This window comes from Lygodium microphyllum, chromosome 3, assembly GCF_053477565.2.
Source record: "Lygodium microphyllum isolate KBCC chromosome 3, Lygodium_microphyllum_v1.1.10, whole genome shotgun sequence".
Taxonomy (NCBI): Eukaryota; Viridiplantae; Streptophyta; class Polypodiopsida; order Schizaeales; family Lygodiaceae; genus Lygodium; species Lygodium microphyllum.
This window is the reverse complement of record NC_141137.1, coordinates 76,825,447-76,852,879: the sequence shown is the minus strand read 5'-3', so window position 1 is coordinate 76,852,879 and position 27,433 is coordinate 76,825,447. Positions and strand designations below refer to the sequence as shown.

The 27,433-nt window shown below is 40.6% G+C and overlaps 1 protein-coding gene across 6 annotated transcripts in view; it reads left to right on the top strand.

Moving 5' to 3' along the window:
• Positions 1-9,169: 9,169 nt before the first annotated feature.
• LOC148038526 (putative phospholipid-transporting ATPase 4) overlaps positions 9,170-27,433 on the top strand; it is a 151,689-nt gene continuing 133,425 nt past the window's right edge. The window contains exons 1-5 of one of the 6 annotated variants that reach the window (XM_087673045.1): positions 9,170-9,393; positions 9,495-9,609; positions 16,854-16,994; positions 17,081-17,549; positions 18,838-19,991. In XM_087673045.1, the coding sequence (XP_087529171.1) occupies positions 18,941-19,991 (1,051 nt within the window). In that variant the 5' untranslated portion in view covers positions 9,170-9,393; positions 9,495-9,609; positions 16,854-16,994; positions 17,081-17,549; positions 18,838-18,940. Of the gene's footprint in view, positions 9,610-16,853; positions 16,995-17,080; positions 17,550-18,837; positions 19,992-27,433 lie in introns of those variants that run through there. The other 5 variants (XM_087673030.1, XM_087673023.1, XM_087673036.1 and 2 more) reach the window with 5 other exon arrangements.

Below are 27,433 nucleotides of genomic sequence, written 5' to 3'. Positions count from 1 at the left end.
GATACTTATCATCAGGATATTACTTTTCATGCTGATTGGAATAAATTAGTTCAAAATAACTTGATTCCTATTGATTCACTATCATATAATGATGGATTTATATTTTATGAAAAGAGATGATGTGTTACAGTTCCATTCAGATCTTTTGTTTTGAATGAAATTCGTTGTCCTCCATATCAAGGTCATAAAGGTATCATATCTACTTTATGTACATTAACTGAAGATTTTTATTAGCCGCATATGGACACTGATGTATCTAACTTTGTTTCTGAATGTTTGATTTGTCAAAGAATTAAGAGACATCATGGTAAACAGTATGGATTACTTATGCCTTTGTCTATTCCATCTAGACCATGGGAGCAAATTTCTATGGATTTTATTACTGGTTTACCTCATACTAAATCTAACCATGATATGATTTGGACAGTAGTAGATAGGTTTAGTAAACAAGCATATTTCATTCCATGTAAGAAAACTTTAACAGCATCACAAGCAGCACAATTGTTTTTGAAAACTGTTTTCACTAACCATGGATTACCAAAAGTTATTATTTCTGATCGTGATTCTAGATTTTGTAACAACTTTTGGATTACTCTGTTTGCTAACCTAGGCACAAAAATTGATTTCTCATATGCATTTCATCCTGAAACTAATGGACAAACAGAAGCTACTAACAGTACTATACTAGATCTTTTACGTGCTTACACTATTTCTAAACCACAGACATGGGACACACATTTGCATTTATTACAGTTTGCATATAACAATACACCACACACATCTACAAAGAAAGCACCGTTTGAAGTGATTTATGGTTATAGATTATCTACACATGTTGCATCTTTGTCAAATAGAATTCAGAGTGCTGATGATATTGCTAGTATGCATAATACTATCTTTGATGAGGTTAAAACCATGATTGCCAAAGCCCAGCAATCATATACCAAACAAGCCAATAAGAAAAGACAAGCAATGAATTTAAAAGTTGATGACTATGTTTGGTTGAGAATAGAAAAACGTAGATTACAAAGTGTAGATAGACACCCAGTTGTGAAATTAGCACCTAGATTCTATGGACCATTTAGGATCATTCATAAAATTAATGATAATGCATTCAAGTTAGAATTACCACCTCATTGGAAAATTCACAACACATTTCACATAAGTTTATTAAGACCATTTAGAGGCCAATTACCTGTACACCTTGTTTATGAAAACCCACCTTTGTTAGAGGAAGAGACTGAAATACTTGAACCAGAAGCTATCATAGATACTGACTTTATGACCACTAGAACTGGCCGAAGATATTCTAGATATCTAGTTAAATTGAAGAACCATCCTGTAGAAGAAGCACAATGGATGCATACTAGAGACTTAAATGTTTTCCCCACTCTGTTAGCTCCACATTGAGCTAATAGCAATCGAGGTCAATTGCTATCTCACCCCGGGGGTATGATGCCAGGAGGCATATTTCACGGTGGATTTCGTGAGGTTTTACGGTGGATTCCGTAAACTTTGATGACCGGGGCTCATACACAAAGTGGATTCTTTGTGCGAGAAGTTGATGGGGACCCCTGTCCTTTTCGGGCGTTTCATTAATTTAGTGTGTACATGGGTGATTCCGCAAAATGCATATTAAATTAATAAACGTTTATGAGTTTAGAGTGCGTACTCGTAATAAATTAATGTTAGGATTGATTTCTAACCAGTTGATTTATTTATGTAGCTAAAGACTGCTAGGTATTCACTTTTGTCGGTTTAATTGTATTATTTTACTAACGATTGTGAATGCTTCAGTTGATGTGTAGAGATAGCAGCAGTGGCGGAGGAAAGCATTGGAGGATAGCGAGTATTCGATTTATCATTTATATTTTGATAGGCACCACGCCTATATTTTGTCACGCCTATTTATTGAGGCGTTTGATATTTATTATTATTTTGTATGCACATGGGCGCACGATTATGTTATTTCTACTTGGACATTGTATTGGGCATGCCAGACTCTTTGGGCACCGTCTACTAGCTTTATTCCTATTTTGTGTTAAAGCAAACTCAAAAGCTAAAAGCTTGCTATTTTGTAATTTGGGCTATTATTTGAGCTTGAAGATGATTAATACATAAAATACATGCTTTGTGGAGCGCTCACACAAGGCATGGGGGGAGATTGCACCCAATTGATCTCTTGTTCATGTCGTTCATGCTTTTTACCTTGTAATTTGTGCAAAAAGTAGAGTTCTATTGTTCTTGGGGACCTTCCGGCATTCACTACACGAGCGTACAGCATCCGATCTACGCACCAGTATGCTTTTTGAACTAAATGTCTTTCTTTCAAGCATAGCTTGCATGTGACTTGTTGTATTGCACTTTTGTCACCGTTTCGTATATGGTTTGTAGATTCTGTGATCTCATATTGTACATATTCTCTCAGCGAGCTATGCCAAATTCTATAATCATCAACAGATTTCCATTTGGACAACGTTATGTTCCGCACTTTCAGGGACAGGGATTCCTTGGATGGAAAGTAAAGATGCTGCTAATTCTTGAAGGTGATGACTTACATGATATTATTCTTGGTAATTATGAATGATCGCCCCAACCAATTGATATGGCTCATGATAATACCCTTGTAAGTGAAGAACCTATATTTGAAGAATGGAAAATTGTCAATAATGAGTGGGTCAGACGCGTTAAAGCAACTTGTTAGTATATTCTTTTTGCTCTTCAAGAATCTCTTATGCTTGATGTACATAATCTTTCAACCTCACAAGCTATATGGGAGTATTTGATAGCAAAGTTTGAGAAGAAATCTATTATAAAGATACTTTAACTTCGTAGTTAGCTCATTGAGTTACAATACAATATCGAAACTTCAATGACAACACATATCGAATCATTCAAGAACATTATCAATCAACTTGTTGTTGCTAGTGATGCCATTCCACGAAAGCAATTGGTAACACGGCTTCTTGATGCTATAAATGATCTTGCTTATGATAATATTGTTACCATATTATCTAACAAAGGTGGGATCAAATTTGATCAAGCTTGTATATCTATGATTGAACATTCACAATGACATGAACAACAACACACGAATTAAGAAACAATTATGATCTCACAAGAGGATACACAGTTAGAACCAAGAGACCAAGCTTTACTTACTCGAAGGCATACCTTTCCACGTTTTACATTTAGGAGTCCTCGTGGTGGTGACTTCTTTTGTCTCATGTTTCCTAATAGATATTGTTCTTATTGCAATAGAAATTGTCACACTACTACAGATGATTGCTAGTAGGCAAAACAATATGATGAAGAACATGATATTACAAATGAACAACCACGTTTATCCAAAGATTATTCTCCTTGTGACTACTGCAAAAAGAGTGATCATCCAACCCATCTATGTTTCAAGTGGCATTTTGATTTGAATCGTAATAGAGCATATACTACTACACATGACAACGCTATTGAAGAAGCAAATTGTGTGAGTTATTCTATCTCTCCGAAAAGGATACTTCATGTTTGTGATGGATATCTTTTTATTATTGATTTTGGTGCTACGGGAAACATAACATATCGGTCCCAATGGTTACATAATTATCATTCTATTCCTATCAAGAATTTAGTTTATCTTGTTGATGATACAACTTGTCAAGTAAAAGGTATAGGTGATTTATATCTTGGTACTCTTTCTTCAATAATAATTCTACGTGGAGTTTTACAAATCCTAGCTCTACAAATGAATTTTCTTTCTATTGTAAGACTTGTGAATCTTAGTCTTTTTGTTGGTTTTGACCATACCAAGAATCGCATTGAGAAAGACGGCCAAACCATAGTTGTTGCTCCTCGAAATGGTAATATTTTTGAGTTGTCTTTAAATGAAGATGTTACAAATGTTGTTACAGCTCCTCCTGGTGATCTTAATAGCAAAATATGGCATCATCACTTTGTTTGCTATGATTTTTCTAAGCTTGTTGACCTTATCAATGTGACCTTGTTCAAGGTATGGAATTCAAAGCTCTCCCTCACATGGGTATTTATGAATGTTGTGCACTTGGAGAGCATTTTCACAAACTCTTTTCCATTTCCACCACAACTCATTCCAAAGGTTGTTTGATCTTATTCACGTTGATATTTGTGGACCTTTTCCTCCATTGAAATCTCAATATCAGTATTTCATGAGTTTTATTGATGGCTTCTCAAGATACAATGTTGTTTTTCTCTTGGGACACAAATCAACATATTTATTATCTTTTAAGCAATATCAAAAAGCTACAAAACTTCATACTAGTCGTCACATCAAGAAACTTTGCAGTGATAATGGTGGAGAATATATATTAAATGATTTTGATGATTATTGTGATAATCAAGGTATTCATCATGAATATATGGTCCCCTACTCTCCTCAACAAAATGGTATTGATGAACATAAAAACAGAACTATCCTCAATGCCATGCAATGTATGCTCATTCATTCTGGCTTATCTCGATGTTTCTGGGCTAAAGTAGTCTTATATTCAAATTTTTCTGAGGGATACAAGTTTTATGATCTATCTTCCAAGAAGGTAATCATAAGTTGTAATGCTATTTTCAATTAGCAACTTATGGGCAGCACATGGTCTCAAGAGGATGCTAGGAGGATGTAGTCACTAGAGGACGTTGATGACACAAAGTCATCACTTGCTTCTTTTCCTTTTCTATATGATAATGAACCTCTTTCACAAGATAATATTGACTCTTCAAATCAAGATTGGCAACCTACACCTATTAATGACCTTGGCATTGATCTTTATGTTGATCTTCCAATTGATAATGAGCATGGTACCTGTCATGTTTATGATATTGATATTCTTGAGAATGCTCTCAATATTTGTGAAGACCTTGTCTCTTATAGTGATGCCATGTCATCCCCACAAAAGGAATAATGGTAGGAGGCCATGGAAGCTGAGTATGAATCTCTTCTCTATAAAGGTTCTTGGGTTCTAACTAAGTTACCACCTGGACACACTACTATTAAATGCAAGTGGGTTTATAAGACTAAAACAAAAGTAGATGAAACATTTGACAAATTCAAGGCAAGGCTAGTTGCTAAAGGTTTCTCACAAATTATAGGAGTTAATTATCAAGAAACTTTCTCACTTGTTGTTTGTATTACCAATATTCGGGTCCTGTTAGTTTTTGCTATTGAGTTTGATTTGGAGGTTGGTATCAAACAAGCTTGTAGACTTCATCGGGCACTCTATGGTCTTAAACAATGGTATCAAAAGTTTCGTCACTTCCTTACAAAACAAGGTTTTATATGTCAAGCGCTGCGATGATAGTTTTGTTATTCTTGCTCTATATGTGGATGATGCCATACTTGTTTCTAATAATCTCAACTTTCTTCGATAAGTAAAGAAGGTTTTATCTTCTGCATTTGACATGGTGGATCTTGAAGACGCACACTAATGTCTTGGTATTTAGATTTAACACTATTGGAGAAAAGGGTGTTTTTACTGTGTGTCAAACAAAGTTTATTAATGATATTATTTAGAAGTTTGGTTTAGGTTCTGCACATCCTACTAGTACTCCTTCTTGTGAGCTCTACCAAAAACTCCCACTTTTTGTAGAGTGATGGACAATTAGCATTACATCAACCTTATGCTAATCTTGTTGGATGTCTTCAATTTATTGACTTAAATTCTTGCCGTGACATTCTTTTTGCTACAAATTTTATTGGGCAACATCTTAGTTCTCAATGCCTTAAACATTGGACTACAACTAAATGAGTTTTGAAGTATTTGAAAGGCACTAAAGATTTTGGGTTGGTTTATCGACTCTAATTCTCTGCATTCACTTCACCTTTTGGGTTATATAGATGCAGATTGGGCAAGCTCTCACTTATCTATGCATTCTACAAGGTGAAAATTGTTTATTTATCAATGGTTGTCTTGTTTCTTGGACTAGCAAGAAACAATGTTGTGTTGTTATTTTCATTATAGAGGTTGAATATGTAGCTACATCTTTAGCAACTTGAGAGTTAGTATGGCTTCGACAAGTTCTATCAGATATTGGCCATCCTCCTCTCTCTAGCACACCACTTCAATGTGATAACCAAAGTGCTACTAGTCTTGCTAAAGACTATGTTTAATATAAAAAGTCTAAACATATTATAGTGCATTATCATTATGTTCAATATGAAGTAAAGAAAGGCACAATCACGATTGAACATTGTCCAAGTGATCTAATGATTGTAGATATATTCATTAAAGGACCCAATGAAGCACGCTTCACTTTGTTGCGCTTGGAACTTGGAGTTGTTTCAACTTCAATCTTTGGGAATTAATCTACTGTGAGATTGTAGTGTCATTGTAGATACTCCTTGTAGGCACCATACACTTCACACATGCACATACACCTCAAATCTCTTGCTCGTTTTTGTACATACATGCAATAATTGTTCTTGATCATGTTTGAATTTTTGTATATAGGAGCTCGGGTTTTTCCCTTGTGCTCCCCAAGGGTTTTTTCATCCGCAAAGTTAGAGACCTTTGTTTGAGTGGGTGTGTTGGAGCTAAATATACCTCACCCTATCTAGACTAGGTCCCACCTATATATATATATGTAGATTGTGATTAATATGAAATAGTCTTTGGGAGTATACATGGTGTGTCTATCCTCTTTCTCTCTCTCTCTCTCATGTTTGTACATATCTTTTCTCTCTACATCTCAACATGTTGGAGCTATATATAGCTCACCCTATCTAGACTAGGTCTCACCTATATATACGTAGATTGTGATCAATATGAAATAGTCTTTGGGAGTGTACATGGTGTATCTCTTCTTTGTCTCTCTCACATCTCTACATATCTTCTCTCTCTACATCTCAACAATCTTCTCCTTATTGGGTGATTTGGGGATGCTCTATGTGTGTGTGTGAGTGATATCACATGCAAGTATTAGTTGTTAATCACAGTAGAGACCTAGACTTGAATCAATATGTAACCCTCAACAGAGGAGGCTCTAGAATCAAAATATCTCAATCAAGTAATCTTGTTGTTTGTCGAATATGTATACATGTATGTGATTTTGCAAGGAACATAGATTAGATTTAATAATGGCCTTACAAAATCAACCTCCTAAGTAGAAAATGCCCATTGAATATTTTAAGTGTGCATTAATGCACAAGTACATGAAATATAAGCATATCAACCAACGTCGACACATAGTTAAACCCGATTACACCAAGTATTAGTTTTGGACTCAAGTTGCATATTTTATTTCAAATGTGCTCACCATAGTTACATTTGTAAAGGTTCACATTAAAAGAACTCCTTAAAGTGAGAGTGTCCTTTCAACTCACCACAATGGACTAGAAAAACCACATAGAAAAATGGAAAAGGAGATACCAAGGGCTTAATGCAAGAGAAAACTCTCGAAAGACTTAATGGCTTTGCTTTAAACCTTGACACATAGATAAACCGGTTACACCAAGTATTAGTTTTGGACTCAAGTTGCATATTTTTGCATGGGATCAACATTTAAAATGTGCTCACCATAGTTACATTCGTAAAGGTTCACATTAAAAGAACTCCTTAAAGTGAGAGTGTTCTTTCAACTCACCACAATGGACTAGAAAAACCACATAAAAATTTGAAAAGGAGATACCAAGGGCTTAATGCAAGCAAAAACTCCCAAAAGACTTATTGGCTTTGGTTTATGTACCTTTGGGGAGGATACTAGTCATTACAACAATATGCTCTTACGGGCAATCATATCAAAATGGAATAAAACAAGAAAAATGGTGATTATGCACATGGTATTTGTGTAAATAGAAAGTTCAACGAACAAGGCTACATCTAGAGTGAAACCCAAAATGATTAAAAACTTGTTATAGAGCAATATTATAGTACAACCATGTGCACTCTGACACTTGCCAAATTAAACATTAAAAATATTATTTATTTATAGTAAGATTGACAATACAATGTATAAGACAAGGAGTAGACTTTTGTGTTGGGCAATCACTTTCATATAAAGAGCATCATTATGACGAAATTGGGGTAGTTAGGCAATCCAAAAAGCATGAGAGAGAGAGAGAGAGAGAGAGAGAGAGAGAGAGAGAGAGAGAGAGAGAGAGAGAGAGAGAGAGAGAGAGAGAGAGAGAGAGAGAGAGAGAGAGAGAGAGAGAGAGAGAGAGAGAGAGAGAGAGATGTGTTTACATCTAAAAAAAGGCAAAATGGTCAATGAGATAAAGAAATGAGCACATTGGACCATGCCATCTCAACTAGAAAACTAGAAAATAAGAATGCAAGTGTAGGTTACTATCTTGTACAACATGATTTCTAGATGATCCGCGAGAGAGAGAGAGAGAGAGAGAGAGAGAGAGAGAGAGAGAGAGAGAGAGAGAGAGAGAGAGAGAGAGAGAGAGAGAGAGAGAGAGAGAGAGAGAGAGAGAGAGAGAGAGAGAGAGAGAGAGAGAGAGAGAGAGAGAGAGAGAGAGAGAGAGAGAGAGAGATCTTAATTCCATGAATAACAAGTGTGCACTAGCTCTACATTTATCCAAAAAGCAAGGCCTTTGCCAAGATTTTGTTTTGAAAGAAAGAGAAAGTTTATGCAAAAAAGTGAATTTATCTTGAACTAAATAAGCTCTTAAGAACTCTATAAGTGGGCCACTCAACTCAAGTTAACTAGGGGCGATTTTTCAAAGAAGAATCACCATACTATAATAGGATATACCCTTATAAGGAGTAACATTAAATGGTAAATTTTTTAATGGAAATGCTAAAGCATATGGGTCATCATCAAGGCCAAACATCAAAGATGGGAAAATAGATCAACGGTTTATGAAAACAGAGGTTTTGCATTCAAAACGAATTATTTTCCAAAGAAGGCTCTCAACATGCGAAGGAGAAGTTAGAAAACCCTGGGTTTTCAAATGTTGAAGCAATTAAAACGGGGTCATAGCTTAGCAATTTGAGTGTGGGATGAGTGTTGCGAGTATATGAGTTCGAATGTTGGGTTATGCTTCCTTGGTGGCACACATCGATTTGTGTCGGTAAACGATGTAGATTGATGTCACAATCCTTTGAAAAATGGTTTTCATCACATCACAACAAGGTCTTAGTTAAATAATCGGTCATGATTGGTGGAACTTAAAAAAAAAGGGGCAGTAAATTTGCATGGTAGTAGTGGGCTAAGGACAAGAGTCACACGGATGTTGTGGCGTTGTAGGTATGAAGATGAAGACGAAGACACAGACTTGGCAGGAATTGCGGTGCGCATTCACTTTGCGACCGCTTTCTTTGAAGAAGCTGACCCCGCCATCGGATGGGTTTCCCCGTGATCCAATCCGCAGCAAATAATGTCAACGAGGGGGTCTGTCTCCGCAGCATATGCCTTCAGGCCCCCACAGTACGCGATCCCCCTTGTTTCTTTGCTTTTGAGCTACTCAAGATGAGGCTGGCCGCATCGATCGCTTGACGCCTCTTACTTCCCAGCTGGTTTTGTCGTAGCATTTGCCCCAGCGTTTCTTGTGAGATCGATTCGATCAGACGAAGTCGTCGCAGGTCATCAAACTCTGGATTCAAGGTCCTCCACAATGCCGCCTGGTTTTTTCAGATTCGAGAGGTATTTTGTCTCCAGCAACCAAGAACCATACTTAACATTAGTTGCCTCACGGTACCGGGCCAGAGCTGGCTACTTATAATTCTGCATTTTAGGTGACAGCATATTTCTGTATGTGTGATCTGTCTGTCTGTAGATTCGTGGTCACTCCCCACAGTTTAGATTCCGCCAGTTTAAATAATGACAGATGTGGATCTCCATATATGTGTTGCATAAGACGACGGTGAAGGCTAGGCCACAAAAGAAAGCTGTTGATATCTTCTAGCAAAGAGTTCATAACGGTTTAGCAGCGTGCACGAGTGTGCATGAGTTCAAACCTTCTGAGCAGCTTCCAATGTATTTTTTCTAATTTGAAGTAAACTCAAGGGAAGAAAAAAAACAGTCGATAACATGCAGACTATTGGGCATCGCTAGATTCTACACGAAAAGCTATGCCAATCATGAATGAGCAAACAAAGAGCGTGAATGCAATAAACACCAAATGTAATGAGGATGTATGAACCACCCCCCCCCCCCCCCCCCCCCCCCCCCCCCCAAAAAAAAAAAACCCTCGAGTACTATTAGCCTTTGGATGTGTTGGTGGTGAGGTACTGTTAGCCTTTGCTTGTGTTGTTAGTGAGGGTATTGATGATGGAGGAAAGAGATACGTTAATTGATTTGCATACTAGAGTAGCCAATGGTCCCTAACATTGAAAGGTCCCAATAAATAGCCAAGTGAAACAAAAGTGGATTTGTTGCCCAAAACCTAGCTATGCCTAATGGATAGAGCTCCCATTAGACTTGATGATGGAGTTCACAAGCAAGAGATAGCCAAATTGCCATGGAAATGTAGAAGTTAAAGGTTGATATACGAGTTGTTGGATGGAGAGATTTTCATGGTATTGAGTGAGAAGGTAGGGTAGAGCTTGATGATTTTGTCTTGGATCCTATATTGTTTGCCAATACAAACACAAGTGCTTTTTAGAATGGGAAAGGATCTATTTTGGAGCTAGTTTATGGATGTTCATCAATTCCTATTCATAAAGACAAGGGGATTTTACATCATAAGTCTATGGGGTGTTGAGGTTTAGAATAGACCAATCTAGACATCTATATATCATGGGTGTCTAATCAACCATCATCCATTAGTCTGAGAAAATGATATTTGTAGTACTATATCTTGGTAGAGGGCCTTGTGATGATCTAACATCATGAGTGGAAACAAGAGGGCTAACATAGGGTGTAGAAAGTACGAACAACACAACTAACAAATGTGTGGTTAAAAGAATGGACTGAAATGAGGATGAAATGTATGCACAAAATGAGATACAAATGAATGGATGCTTAAGATGGAGTGAGCTAATTGCAATATGATTGGAGTGGAGGTGTCATGATGTTGATTCATACGGGGTAATCATACTACAAGATCCATGGAGATACTACTACACTTGGATGTAATATCCTTGCTTGATTGTGATGTTTAACTTTATTGAGTTGACACTTTGAGCACATGTGTATGTAAGACTTAACCAAAGTCTTCATGTGCAGGCAATGAAAGTATCAGCTAACCAAGGCCAAAGTTTGGTGTAAGCTAGGGTGTCTTGTGGTGGACACACGATGGTACTCGTACAAAATGTTCTTGTGAATATCCTCATTATAGGACACACATTGCCTTGTTTAAATAGTAAGCCATTTTTAATGCAATACTTTTTCACTATCTCTTGCCCAATAGGAATCAGTCCATTTGTGCAGCACAATGCCTGGATCATGTGAACATGTTGGAAAGAACAAGCCATGATCTTGTGTGCTCTTGAGGAATGGCAGAATCCTCATAGCTTGCTACTAACGAGTTCTAAGCTGAAAAATGTGCTTTTTAGTTGAAGTCTTATTTAGCTCATTTTCAACAACCCCAAAACTCAAAATGTTCCAAAGTTTCTCTGTCCCGTAACCACCTAAAATTGTCTAAAATCCCATAAAGTGTGCCTTTAAATCCACTTCTCAACATGTGATTTCAATTAATTTTAAAACGCCACTAGTCTCTATCATTGTTCCTTTGCAAGGTTTGCTAAATCTAGTCGCAATATTCAAGGACCGTTTGTTACAAATGAGCCAATCGGATCACCCTGTATTACTAGAATCAGAAGTGGCACCCTTGACAAAAACCACACTAGAGGAGGAAGTCCTCAAGATGTAATAGGAGTTGGTTCCACTAGGACCATTGTTAAACCCCACTATTCCGATGATTTCTCTTCGGTTCAAGGTTCAAGTAATCAATAATGGTTTGATCAATAGTGGCAAACTTTGGTCGGTTCCTCATCTATGAATAGAAGGGCTGGACAGCCATTCAGCGATCCCTTGTTTTGCAAGTCAAATTCTCCTATACTTGGCGCTGTCTTGCACTGTTGTCCACACTGCTTCAGCCTGTGTTTGATGATGGCGGCTAATCCACAACCATCTCAGAGTATTCAACAGCTGTTGCCATCAGTTTGGGGCTGCATCTTCACCCGCATTGGCCTACCATCAGTTGATGTCGGCTTTTCAGCCCTCGGTTGGCCATTTTGGGGCAGCAAACAGCTGCTTTTTCAGCATGCAGCAGCCACCTTGCTTCTTGCTATCACTTTTGAGATGCTGCTTTGATTGGAGGTGTTGCATTTTCATTGCAGTAGTCGATTGGAGCTATCATGCCCTATGTTTTTGGCTTGGTGCAGGTTGTCTTGTTGCCTATTGCTAGATTTAGTCTATTCAGACTTCACTATTTCTTGTTGCATTTCGGGATCTATTTAGAGTAAATACATTCTTCAATTTGTCTCTACCCTGGTCTAGCAGAGATATGGAGGTTTGAGGTCATTGTATTCACATTAGCATAGTGTCTTTGTTCGTTCATTCATATTTCAAGTTACTCTTCATCTTTGAGCACTATTGTTTTTTGTTGTGTTACTGTTGTACACTTTGAGTTTGTTTTCTTTGTTCGAGTATTCCTTTACATGGTATCAAGGCTAGGTACACACTGAAGATACCCAAGACTTGATCTGAATGCTCGATATCGAAGAGAAGTAAGAATGCAAAAGGAAAGATGTCTTCAACCAATTCATCACCAAAGCAGTCTCCTTCACAAGCCATGCCAAGGGCTGAACAACAGTGGTACTCCTAATTATCTCCTGGAGGAGTCAGTAACATTAGGAAATGTAACAGATTGGTATGCCCAAATAGTCTTTTTAGGATTACTCGAGAAGAGTGTGAGATGATTTTGTGGTTTAGGCAAGCACTTGAAGAAAGTTCCAACACTCCCATCCAACCTCAACCAAGATCTTTGGACTTTGCACACAAATCAAAGGATCTTGTAGGGCCATCGAAGTTTCACATTAGGCCCAATTACCCAATTGGAGGACACATCGAACAAGCCATGTCAAGGGCTGAACAACAGTGGTTGAACAACAATGGTACTCCTAATTATCTCCTGGAGGAGTCAGTAACATTAGGAGATGTAACAGATTGGTATGCCCAAATAGTCTTTTTAGGATTACTCGAGAAGAGTGTGAGATGATTTTGTGGTTTAGGCAAGCCCTTGAAGAAAGTTCCAGCACTCCCATCCAACCTCAACCAAGATCTTTGGACTTTGCACACAAATCAAAGGATCTTGTAGGGCCATCGAAGTTTCACATTAGGCCCAATTACCCAATTGGAGGACACATCGAATATGTATAAATTTTCAATTCAACTCCATCGTCATCTGTGAACAGTAATTGAGTTTCTATTTCTAGTCTCTCTTCTGTTGCTCCTTCTTCATTATAGAATATCGGGGTAAGTCATCAAGAAGATCCTTATTAGTATGTAAACTTCAAAAGACTTGATCATAAGAAAAATTCACGTATATCTTATTTGAATTGTGCTACTTTTAGTCAATTACTTTTCAATGTTCATCATCTCACTCATAAAATCCATCTGCACAATTGTAATCTCATTCAATTCTAGCCAATTCACAAAAATTTTCTGATGCATGGACTTTACTTCCATCGACACCTCACTTTTAAGACCTACCTATCCCATCCTTTTCTTTTGCTACACATTCATTTGTATATATATTGCTCTCTGGTTATGTGCAACTAGATGGTGGAGATGCAGTGATGGTGGGGATCTATCCCCCAAACCAAGCACTTTTGGGGATTTATTCGCAAGGGTTACATATTCAAGCATATCCCAACCCTAGTGTTACCAAGTTGGTATTGCAGTATGTGAATGTGTCCTTACCTGGGGGACCATTTGGTGATGTCTTAGTGCCTTAGCCTATGATTGGGCAAGGGCCTTCGGTTCTAGTGCCTTCTCCTTCGGGACCTTATTTTTATATGAAGCTCTATTTTTGTCTTTCCTATAAAGAAATACTCACCTAGAGCACAATTGTATGACAAAGCATAGAGTGATAAACAACACAATTAGGCTTAGGGAAACTCAGAGACAATGAACATTGAAGAAGATAATGAATGAATAATGATTGTTGAATATTGAGGATGTATAATGTAGCAAACACACTATGCAAAGGTGAAATATTGACCCCCAAACTCCTCTCTCTAGGACTGGGGTAGAGAGTATGAGCTAGAGAGTGTGTCGTTCTTTGACAAATCCCGAAATGCAATAGACAGCCTTTGTGAATGTCTTGCAGGGCCGGATCAGTGATAGAGTGGCAGCTGGAGTACAGAATCGGCAAATGTAGACTGGAATGATGACATGGCAGTAGGTGACATGCTGCAGACTGCAGAACTTAGCTCTAGATGACATGCGGTAGGTTGGGTGATGGCTGGAGCAGTCAAACATAGGTCTTTAGTTGACAATTTTGGCAGAGGACAGCAGATTTGTTCAAAACGTAGGCTGGACAGCAGTGTAGAGCAATAAATGCAGCAGACCAGCAGTCGAAATCAGGCTGCAAATAGTGGCCAGTTGATAGAGAAGTGTGGATAGTAGGTGTGAATTGATGGATAGAAGTGGACAACAGCTTGAATTGAGATATGCTCAGGAGGTGGAAATAGCAGAGGTATGGCACCTACAAACTGCAAGAACAAGATTGGGTTGAGTGGTGGGTAGCCAGTCTATTTATAGATGGATCGGTCCTCCCAAGTTAGGGTTTGGCTTATGGGACACAATCACTCTAGGGTTTTTCTTTTCAATAAAAATTTGGTAATTTTAAGTTTTGGGGTTGTTATTAAGAGCTAATTAAGTTTAGAATGCATTCTTAGCTCAACACTTTCTCTTAAGCCCAAAATTGGAGCTAGGAAGGGATTGTCAAGATAGCTCAAGCCCAATTTTTCTTTTGCTCCACGGTGTTCCAACCCAAAGCAATCAGGGCATTGGGCAAAGGGTGCTTGTCGATCGCCCAGTGACCTACCTGTAAAGAAAAATACCCTAACAGAGAAACGTAAACAGAAACCACATGACAAAGCACAGATTGATAAAAAGAACACAGTTAGGGTTAGGGTTAGAGTAACTCAGAGACAATGAACACAGTGAATAAATGAAATGATATGACTACTAATAATACGATGCTCATGCAGTAAACACACTATGTAGTGAATGAATATTGAACCTCGAACTCCTGTATCTTTAGGATCAGGGCAAGGGTAATGAGCTGGAGAGTGTGTCGTACTTCGAACGGATCCCGAATCGTAGCAAGGCAGCCTCCGGATGTTGAACACCAACAAACGCAATAGTGAGAAGCTGGATTTGATGCAGACAGCAGTGAGGAGAGAGAAAGACTAAAAACGGAGCTTGTAGGAGAGAAATACTAAAAACGCATGCAGGACAGCTTGTAGGAGAGAGAAAGACTAAAAACGGAGCCTGCAGGAGAGAAAGATTGAAAACGCAGGTAGGAGAGCCTGCAGGAGAGAGAAAGGCAGGACAGCTTGTAGGAGAGAGAAATACTAAAAACGGAGCTTGCAGGAGAGAGAGACTGAAAACGCAGGCAGGACAACCTGCAAGAGAGAGAAAGACTGCTGCGACTGCAGACAAGAGAGAGAAAACTGTCAGGGCAGCAGCTGGAGCTTGCAAATGCAGCAGTTTGCTGGCGTGGCAGGCTGTACGACGGCAGTGTAGATGAACAGCAGTCAGTCGCCAAGTAGAAACAGCAGCAATCAGCATGTGGAGAGCTGGAAATAGGCGCCAGAGTGTAGGGAACAATGATGGACAGCAAGGGCTGAGATGTCCTCCATGACCGGGGTGTGGGCAGCAAGCTGGTAACACCTGAAACCTGCAAAAACGAGATTGTGAAAGAGTGGAGGGCTAGCTGCCAATTTATAGAAAATTAGGGTTCTAGATCCTCTCCCACTTAACTTTCTCGATCCACTCCCCGTTTTAGGGTTTTGGCTAAAATAAGCATGTTTTGGGGCTGTTTAAGCGGCTAAGTGCATTTCTTAGCACAACACTACCAAGGCTATAGAAGTGATGGTTACCTTATTGAGGGAGCCTAACTTCCAAGTGATTAGCCTAGGAAGGCCAAGAGACCGGACAAAGGGTGCTTGTTAGGTGACTAGTGGCCTACTAGGACTTGCAAAGGTGGATGGAACCACAATGAACTTTTTTTTTGCATCATAAGAGAAATGGAATTCAGCAAGTCAGTTGTTCACATGGCTGATACGATTGATGTATTGGCACATGCACTTATGGTTTTTGATGACTCCATCATGGTAGCAGAAGTGGTAGATGCAGTTATGTTAGAATATATACTTGTCCAGCAGCCAACCTCTCATACTCCTCAATTAGTATATCAAAGCATTATGGAGGCCCTCATGAGTCTTTATTTGACAATATTGTTTTATAAGAATACATAGGTAATGTGGAAGCCAAGAGAATGCTAGTTGGATTAATAACCATGATCAATCTAGAGGTTCAAGTAGACCTAATGGAATTATTGAGGTCTATCTCTGTTTGGACTACAAGCTTCACACTCTTTCTCCATCACTGTCACAGGTGCTATCATCATTATTCAGCTTGATTTGGTGCCCTCATTGACACATTGGGCTTGGGACTGATCAGTCCTTATTGTATTCTGCTTTCCTTCTTTGTTCAGTGTAGATTTTTCCTTCTCTTCATGCTTTCTCTTCTCCTCCCTGTCACATGGTATCTCGCCTATGTGAGGATATCGAGTTTCTAGCCAAAGAGGAGCCGACACTATTGCTGAAAACTCAAATTTCAGCCTGCTGTTCGCTGTTGTAAATGCAAATTTCCTGTAGTGGACAAGTGCTTTTGACAAAGGCAAGACATCCACAAGTCTTCTTTTGCAGGTGTTGCTGATTTTCCCTCCATTCGGACCGTCCTACAGCAAAATACAGCAGCCTTTTGGTGTTTGCAGGCTTTGATGACTCGGATGAGGAGGTTTTCTATCACTCCTTTGAACAACGGCTCAATTAACGTGGAGAATTGAGGTAACCAAGCCCTTTTGTGTAGTGTCATTGTTTGGAGCAGCCTTCTCCTCCTCCCTCTCTCCATGTGCACTGTCCTGGTTGATTAGGTGGCAGTACCCATGGCTGAAGATCAGTTCGTGTAAGTGGCTGCAGATAGGCGACTGTTGGGCAGCCCCTCAGAGTGAAGAAAACAAAGAAATGCATGTATCTAAATTCTAATATATAGCTGATGAAGAGGGTGTATTATGTTGTAGACGGCCTGAATCTACTGCAAACGCAGCCTCCATAGAGTGGATGATGGCTGGGAATTGTTGCCTAGGTGCTAGGGTGGGAGTAGTAGTTGGAAACATGCGATTTTGATAAACAGGATCTGCCGTACCAGTCCAAGGATGAGGGAAACCAGCAAACGCTGCAATGGAAGTATGAAGAATAGGTCTCTAGGCTATGTGGACTCAAAACGCAACAATCTGGAGTGCTTGGAGCTGATGGTGATGTGAAGAAGAGCTCTAAAATGAAATTGCCTAGTAGTATGGCAACATGATCAGTTGGGCAACACAAATTGAGATATCTGCCAAGGTAGGGACTTTGAATTGAGTCACTAATTGACACTGTCATTACTGTTTTCCATGTGTGAATGATCATCTTTATTAATATGCTTGATGTTGTAATTTGAAGGCTGTGTCTTGATGTCATGTTTTCTTTGGATGGTAATCATGATGTGTGTAGACCTTCAATTCGACTCTGTTTGGACCTGTGTGTAGTGGAGATATGTGATACTTTTTCAGGTAAGGGATGAACAGGGTTATTTATTGCATGTTTCATGTGCCTAAATCCTAGTTCCATGAACTTTTATTCTATATCTTTGCAAAATTTCAGACATTTTCAAAAAATGAATATTATAAGAAACTCATTTCTTACCCATACATTTTTGAAACTTTTGATAACTATGCACGATATGCTCCAGAAGGGCTGCTGGAAAAATCTAATCCATTGTGGAATCTTCATACAAAAAAAATCCCTAGTAATCTAGATTACGAAGCATTAAATTATTTTCTTGTAATTGTGCATCCACATCTGGAGACCTAGACCAATTAGTGATGATATGGCAAAGTAATGTCTTTCCACATATGAATCAAACGTAAGCAAAAAAACTAACTGATTGTAAGGTCCTGTGCTAGCTTGGTCCTTGTGGGTTTAGACAAGTTAAACCTACTCTGGAGAAAACCACCTGTGATTTACAACAGAAAATTTCATCTGCTGTTCGCTGCAAAAATTCTAGATAGATGAATATGCTCAAATATTAGTAATGGATAACCACACAGCACCTGGTTGATAAAACAATATTGATGTAGTGATAGACTCGGAATAGTATGCACAAACAGCTTATGGAATTGCCAGAAAACTGTATTTTTGCAGCATGGAAATTTAGAAAGGCTTTATGTGTTTGGATAGTGGGAAAAGCTTAGGAGGGCTGTTGTTTGGATTTAGAGGTGGGAAGATTCTCTATATTAGTGAGGCGGGCAGCTCCTCAGAGTGGGTGAAAGGGACAGAATTGCTTTGTCCAAATGTGACTGAATTTCTTTGCATTTTTTCTACAGGGTGCAGGGAATGCTCTGATTTATATTGAACTATATAGGCCTCTTTGTATTGTTCTAGGCAAAGCAGGAACACTTGCACTATCTTCTTGAAAGACATAATTATCTCAAAAAACATCAAATTCTGTTAACTCTAGTGCACTTTGACTAGGAAATGGAGTTAAACATGTCTAGATAGTTGGGACAGAGGATTTCTGTGAAAATTGTAGTTGTGTTCCTGTATGCTGTGGATAATGCCTTTTTACATTTCGTAGTATTTTTAATTGCAGGTTAAATACTCGCCATTCTTTTGATTATTGGGTGCAAGGAAGCTTTTTTTTGCCAATCAAAATGGTCACCATCGATAAGGGCAACAACTGGTACTGCTAAAATATGACGTTCGGAGGGCTTGTTTTTTGCCACCAGCACAAGCACAACACCGATGTTTATCGGACTATCATTATAAATGGATCATGGAGTGGATACAAGAGGAACAGTTCTGCAAATAAGATCTCACACACAAAGTATAAATGGTACTCCTTCATACCAAAGGGCCTATATGAGCAGTTCCGCAGGGTTGCAAATATGTACTTTGCATTTCATGCTGCCATCTCACTTACTCCTGTAACTCCAGTCAACCCTATAACTACAATATTTCCTCTTGCCTTTGTCATTGGAGTTGCCATGGGAAAAGAGGGCATAGAGGATCTTAGAAGAGGGAGACAAGACAAAGATGTCAATAACAGAATGGTGTATGTGCTTCATTCAGATGGTGGTTTTAAAAAGTGTCGCTGGAGAGAAGTGAACGTAGGGGATGTAGTGAAAGTGTTGTGTGATGAGTATTTTCCTGCTGACCTTTTATTCCTATTCTCAACGAATCGTAATGGTACTTGCTATGTAGAAACGGCAAACCTCGACGGGGAAACAAATTTGAAATTAAAGAAGTCTTTGGATGATACATCACATTTTTCTGAAGCGGATTTGAAAACTTTTAATGCGCTCATAAAATGTGAAGAACCTAATCCATCCATTTATACTTTTTCCGGACAGCTTATATGCGGAGAGAAAACTTTACCCCTGGGTCCAGCACAGATTTTGCTTCGTGGGTCCAAGCTGAGAAATACACCTTTTGTTTATGGGGCTGTGCTTTATACAGGATTTGAGACAAAGATCATGCTGAATGCTACAGATCCACCATCAAAGCGCAGCTCTGTGGAATGCAAATTGGATTACATCATTGTGTTTCAGCTTCTACTGCTCCTGTGCATGTCAACTGTCAGTGCAGTAGTGTTTTCATTCTGGCTGTTCAAAGATGGAAAAACTCAGTGGTATTTACAGCCTGGTGTTAACAGTGGACTAAATTCTATCTCGAAAGATTTGTTCAATTACAATAGTCCATATCTTGCTGGATTTTTGCAATTTTTTACTTGCCTTGTTCTTTACGGTGAGCCTATTACTTGTCAAAGGTGCTGAGTTTATAATTCCTGCATAAAAGATTTGACTTGAATTCACATGATTGTTATCACAATAATGTTTTGAGTGCATTATTCATATTAACAGCACAATACTCATGAAACGTTGCATTCAACATCTATCCTTCAGAAACACATAATCCTCATTCTTTTCTCTATTAAGGGACCTGTAATTGAAGAGGATTTTTCAGATAGATGCTTTGCAGGCTTAGAAGGTTTAAGGGATAATTCAGATGGTTTTGGTACATGCCTTCCTGCCCTTGGCATGCAGGTCTTGGTCGTTACAGAGAGGTTTATTTGGTATGCATGCTGATATGTGGGGAAATACATTGATCGAGTGGTATGACATTGAATGAGAGAAACTTTGTCCATGTATCATGAAAATTGGGTAAATGGTCCATCGGGCATTTTCTCAAATTTGAGAGTCCTTTAGAGGAAGCTAAACACCCAAAGTCCGGTGAAATGCCAATATTAAGATTGAATCAATATTTCCACCCTTCTGTGTTTCTGCTTCTATTATTTTGCAGCTCTTTGCACTTTTTTGCATATGCTTTGATTTAATGCTGCCAAAGATTCACATCTCAAAGCCATGCATGCAAGAAACTCTTTATGGGCAGCTGTGGTTCCAGCCGTCTGAAAATGTTCCTTTTTAGTTTCCATCCATCCTTGGGTTTTTGGGCATATACCTTGATTGCAGTCATATGGAAACTTCCAACATTCCTCAATACTTGTATTCTTGAACCTTGCCAATGTAAAAAATAACAGGTATGCTTTGATACCATGTCAAAATAAGCGACGATGCAAAGAGACAGTAGGGTTTGCGGGGAGTAACACAGAGTGTGTACAGCAAACACTGAGAAAGAAGAGAAGTTGAGAAACACAAGAAGAACACGGTGATGATGCATTGAATCATGCTATGAGAAGAAAAGATGATATAGCGGAGCCGAAGCTCAAAAGATAACTGCATTGTCCTATTTGAACGAGGTGGCAACACATATGGGAAATTTGCACAGCGAAGGGAGCGAAACGTAGTCCTCCGCGCAGTGGGCTATTGAAGTAATCATTGGAAGGTGAAGGACAGCTATGGAGGGAGCGGACTGTAGTCCTCTAATGCGGTTGGAGATGTAAAAGATGATCACCAGCTGTCGAGGGAGCGAACCGTAGTCCTTTGATAAGGGGGAGTGATTTGGGCAGCAAAACACAAATCCCAGAGTTTCAAAGTTGTCAAACGTAGGGAGAGTAGGCAAGATGTTGATGCCAAGTGGATAATGATGACGCTAGATGATGGAGGATGAGCCAGGCTTAAAAAACGTAGGTCCTAGCAGCCTCTGTGTGACAAACGAGTGACACCGGGTGATGGGGGAGAAGTCATGCTACAAAAACACAGGTCCCAATAGCCCGTGTGATAAAGTAGTGACGCTAGGCGATGGATAAGGAGCGAGGTTGCAAAAACGCAGGTCCTAGCAGTCCCTATGATGGATGAGTGATGAAATCATTGACGCTTGATGATGGAAACTATCGCTAGAGGCTAGGATGCTGATGCCAAGCAAGAAGAAGGCGTACAACTTGAAAAACGCAGGGGAAGGCGGAGCTTGATGGAGAAGGGTGTTGACGCCAAGTAGATGATGGTGATGCCCAAACGCAAGGCTTGGTGATGAAATAGGGCGCTTGAAGCAGAAGAGGAAGGGTGAAGGCAGCCACGAGCCACAAACCATAATGTCCTCTTGAAGGGGTGTGAGGACAGTGGAAGGGGCTAGTGACAGAAGGGAAGGGTGTTTGATGACGGAGGAAGAGGGGTGAAGAATGACTGAAGAGTGGTGGTAGGAGTGAATGAAGTGACTACCTATTTATGGGCATAAGCTATCTAGGATGGTGCACCTCTGTGTGGGTGCTCACTAAAAAAGTGGCCAAAATGTGGATGCTTGCCTTTTTTTGGGCTGTGAATGTGAAACCCTAAATGAAATGTGTAACCTAAAGAAGTGGTTTCTCAACATCCCCTCTTAGACCCAAAAAGGGATGAAGAAAGAGGAGCAAAGAGAGATACAATAAAGAAGAAGAGGATCTTAAAGATCCAAGATTTCCACTTGAAAGGTAACTTGTAGTAAGGAACAGTAGACAGGATGAATTGTAGAACTTGACTCCATCTCGAGAGAAGCCACTAGCTTCGTAACTCCATACTGGAAGGAATTCGAAGGTCTTGTCACCAAGCCGTAGTTGAATCTTCAAGGCCCCGAGCTAAGTGGTCTCTGAAGATTGTGGGTATCAGTAGGAGAAATGACTGTCCGAAGGTCTTGTCACCAAGTCGTAGCTGAACCTCCAAGGCCTTGATCTAAGTGGTCTCTGAAGATCTTGGGTATTAGTAGGAGAAATGATTGTCCGAAGACGGCCATTCCAATAGAGTAAATGGTGGGTGACAAACTTCATGATGAAGAGGTGCCTTCCTTGAGGGTGGAGGTGCAAGAGCCCTCTCTGAAGCTGAACAAGTAGAAGGTCCCTCGAAGGGCAAAGAGAGTATAGCCCCCTCTGAATCGTGCTCTATGGAGATAGGGAATCTAAAAACTCATAGATCATGGACTCTGAATCATTTGATGACGAAGGAATTGCCACCGGTCATGTCGAAGAAGGTATTGGGGGTATCAAAGATATTGAAGAAATCCTAGAGGTGGGCTTTCAAACTCGAGTAGTCGAGGGTGGGGAAAAGGGAGGCTTAGGCTAAGCCAAGGGTGGGCAACATGCACTGTCTCTCAGTGGAGCAGATTGCGGAGTAGAAGTACGAACAAAGGGATGGTATCTAACAATCGTCGTCTCTCGGGGGAGCGGATTGCAGAACTGCGGGTTGTGGAGGTTGCATTCCCAAACCCTACAAGAAGTAGAAGCAACCTTTGTAGCGCATTGGGGTGGTCACGAGGAGGTTGTGGTACCAGTTGATCCTCCTTTGGCTTGAAAGGGCTTAGTGCGCATCGGATGCGTCTTATTGCCTTGAGGATAAAAATTTGAAAGCTGGTGCAGAATAAACTCTATGGCCCAAAAGGGAAAAGTGGCACGAGTGCTTGGGGTTAGATGCATATACTCTGGTGGGGTAGTGAGTAAAGGTCCATGTCAGCAAGCATTGGTGGGGGTTCTGGTGATGCCAAAAGAGGAGCACTCAGTGGTCTGTCCATCTGCCTAGGGAGAAGTCATGGCACTAGAGTGTCAACTTGTAAAAGGATGGGTGGGTGGGAGAGGAAGAGAATGGTATCTCTTTCTCTTGGTGATGCAATGGAAATGGAGGAGGAAATCGATAGATGATGTCGAACTTGCAATCTATCTATGCCTTCTTTGATGAACATGGTCTTTAGCTCTCTGAGCTCCTGCGCTTTGATACCATGTCAAAAATAATAGGTATGCTCTAATACCATGTCAAAATAAGCGACAGTGCAAAGAGACAATGATGCATTGAATCATGCTATGAGAAGAAAAGTTGATACAGTGGAGTCGAAGCTCAAAAGATAGCTGCATTGTCCTGTTTGAAATGTGCACAATGAAGGGAGCGAAATGTAGTTCTCTGCGCTGTGGGATATTGAAGTAATCATTGGAAGGTGAAGGACAGCTATGGAGGGAGCGGTGAAGGCAGTCCTTTGATGCTGTCGGAGATGTGGAAGATGATCACTGGTTGTCGAGGGAGTGAAACGCAGTCCTCTAATGCTGTGGAGTGACCTGGGGAGCAAAACGTAAATCCTAGAGTGTCGGAGTTGTCAAATGCTGGGAGAGTAGCCCAGATGCTGATGCTAGGTGGATAATGATGACGCTAGATGATGGAGGATGAGCCGGGCCACAAAACCACAGGTCCCAGCAGCCTCTGTGTGACAAACGAGTGACGCCAGCATTTCTAGGCAGTTGGGCAAGCCACACAAGTTGTGTAGGATGCAACATGGCATGTGCGTTTATTGCACATTATTTTTATCATTATTTTAGCAATAAGCTCCCATTTGTGATGATGTTCCTGGGTCCACTATGCTTGTGAGTAATTTAGAGTGGGGATCTTGTTGAGATGCCGTCCAATGATGAGGAAAGAAAGGCTCCCTTGGACATCCTCATAGCCACATGTTGGGCCTCTATCTATGACATGAGCTACACTCTCCTAGGTTGTGATCATGGTTTGTACCGTGCAGTGGAATATCATCTTGAGGGCTCTCCTCCATACCTTGTGAGCTTTGGGATAGTCCCATAGGTAGTGTGTTTGCATCTCCTCTGACTCACCACATCTCATGCATGCTACTAGGTCCCTACCGTATCAAGCCAAAGCACCAATTGTTAGACTCTTGTGAGCTAGTAGCCATAGGAAGAAAGATCGCTTCCTATGGCGTAAAGTTCTCATCTAGCCTCCTCTAAAAGTTTGATAAGAAATGGTCTGATATGCCCTGTCTATGCCAATGTGAGGTGGTTGCTGGTTGTACCTTGATACAACTCATTTGAATCCTTGTCCCCAACCTAGTAGAATAGCCAAAGAAGGCCACATCACATGGACTATCAAGAAATGGGTCCCTCCACATCACTCTCTTGGATCCCAGTGTAATCTCTATAGAGTTTGGTCTCCTTTGATAAGGCCAACATCTCCACCCATCTATGATACAAGTTGCTAGGATCTGGGTCAATGCCACTACTTTGATCCTGTGTTTGGAGCATCTCTCTCTAGAGAAGAGACCAACCAAGGTTTGAGAAGTGTTTGTATCAGTCCACCACTCAGGAGGTACTACTTCTATCACAACCTCAATCATAGCCCTTGCTTCTCAGAGACCTTGTAGTAAAGAATCTTCCCTAGGATAGGTAAGTCCTTTGTCCAAGAGTGTGACCAAAGTTTGATCTCAAATAGTGATTGAAGAGCAGGGGCTGCCTTCTCTTCTCTTCCATTGTAATTGGTGGTATTTGATGAAGGAGGACTTCTACCAATTAATAAGGGGTCTTGCTGCTCTGCAAAATATCTCCATGGCTGCTACAAAGGCCCTAAAGTTACACTCATCCCTGTATAAATAAATTAATGTGTCATCTGCAAACTCCACATCAAGAAGCTTCTTGGAATCAAGGATGGGTAACAGATGCCTTTGATACTTGTGGAATTGTTTTTCAAGAAGGAGCTTATGGCCTTTGCTACAAATACAAACAAGAAGGGGGACTAATGGGCAGCCTTGTCTCAGTAATCTCTAGATGTAGGATTTCTCTTCTTTGGCTCCACTGGCCATAACTTGGTTGTATGGTGAGGAATAGAGACTTGTTACTCCCTTGACCAAGTGCTTTGGGAATCCCATCCTCAACATCATGCCCTCCACGAAATCCCAATCCACACACACATACGCCTTATCGAAGTGAAGGAGCACAATAAAGTCCTAGTTCTTGGAGTGAGCAAGAGCAGTGGACTCTTGAAGGTGAAGATGCTGTCCAAGATGCTACACTCTTGGACAAAACCGGTCTTAGTGGGGTGGATAATGTCTGGCATCAATGGGGCTAGTTTGAGACTAATCTTCTTCACAAGGAACTTGTAGCAGTCTCAACAAAGTGATTGGCCTCGAGTGTGTGATCTCCACTCAGTCTCCACTTGTCTTGGGAATGAGGTGAATTAGTCCCTTGGAAAGTCTCTTTGGCATAGCCTCTGATGCCATCATCTCCTAGAAAGTTGAGATGAGGCGTGCACAGTAGAGATCCTAGTAGCTTATAATGAAGGACTTATCTAGTCCATCTTCTCTTGGATGCTTGCCCAAAGGTAGTGCCAGAAGTACCTTCTCCAGCTCTCCCTCTATAAAAAGGGTCATCGGATGTCTTTGCATCCTATCTGTGACCACCCTCCTAGTGGTGTGCCATACTATCTCTCTGTCCCTCTTATGAAGGGTCTAATCGTAGAGCCTAGCAAGGTTGTGTAGTAGTGTGTAGCCATGTGTCCCACCTCTAGAGGGCCTTGTGCAATGGATCCATCAGCTGTCTTGAGTCTTTGTATACCTTGTCTAGAGTGTTTGGGCTCTGTGGTGCGAAAAAGTTTCTATTAATCCTATCTCCCGGCTGGTTTGAGAAGGAAGTTGTCACCTGAAACTTGTACTTTTATCTAGCTTCCTTCGTGGGGTCAATCTCTGCTCTAGCAATATGCATGCTCTTGGTAATCCATTTGCACCTTGGTGTCTCTCCTCCTTCCTTTAGTGCAGCCTAGTGATCCTCTCTGTATCTAGCAGGCCTTGTCTCCTCCTCATGGCCTCTGCCTTGAATGAGGAGCTGATCTCTTGTAGGCCCTCACCCAAGTCTCTAGCTGCCCTTTTGGATGGGAAGTTGTCATCATAGAATGGGTGCTCCGGAATCTTGACATTGGAGCAGGGTCCTCAGACTTTCTAAAAAAGTAGTAGTTGAATTGGTGAGTGATCCGAGAGGGTTGTGCTAGATATGATGACTACCAGACCTCCCTTGTCATAGGTCCATTCATCCACATGAAACTGATCAGTCCTAGAGAAGGTCTTAGCTCCTTTGCTGTGAATTTTCTATAGAACTGAAGTGAGCCTGTAGACCTATGAAACTTTGCTATGAACCATGGAACCTGTACCGTGATCTGAAATAAGAGCTCCTCCCAAGTAGCTCGCTCTCATCCTGTACTGGTCCCTGTATTCTCCAAGTGCTCCACCATGTTGAAGTCGCCCCCTACTATCCAATGATCAATTTGTTGTAGGGATTGGCTAAGAGTAGCCCAAAACTGCCTGCTTTCTTTCTGGCCATTTGGGACATCCTGATTCCTCTGCTCTCACAGAGACACACACGGCTCTCCTTGGGACTGTGATACCCCAGCTTTGCACCAACTAGGTCCTTTGTTCCCGATACATATGCATACACCAGTCTGGATCTCTGTGACTCCCACAATTGCTGCCTAGTAAATGTGCATGCTTAGCAGTAACTTCTTGTAGCATCAAGATATCATCTCTGTCGAGAGGTGGTGCCCGTGCAGCATGAGAAAAGGTACCGATCCTCCCGTTAATGCTCTATGCAAGTCCTATCTCATGAAGCTGTGGGCTTGCCGAAAGTGTGGACCTCCAAAGCCTTATGCATTCCATGAGAGGATCCTCATGGGGTGCATCTGAGTCTCTCAGACAGGCATGGTTGAGCAGTCCAAGCTTGTCTCCTCCTAGTGTACACCTTGTCAAGTCTCCTCTCTGCTAGCTTTGGTGCTGCATGTAAGGGGGGAGATCCTCAAATTGTGCATCAGAGTCCTCTGTCTCTTACTTGCTGCCTTGGCTCTCCTCAACTTCCCCAACCTGTTGTGTGTTGAAGACCTGTGATAGGATCAATGCTAGGGTCTCCCCATGGTGACCAGAGAGTGTTGGAGATGATGGCACGTTCATGGCCTGCGGTGCCTCCTGGGCAGCTGCTGGTATCACTGCCTCTGCATTGACCGACAATACCACAC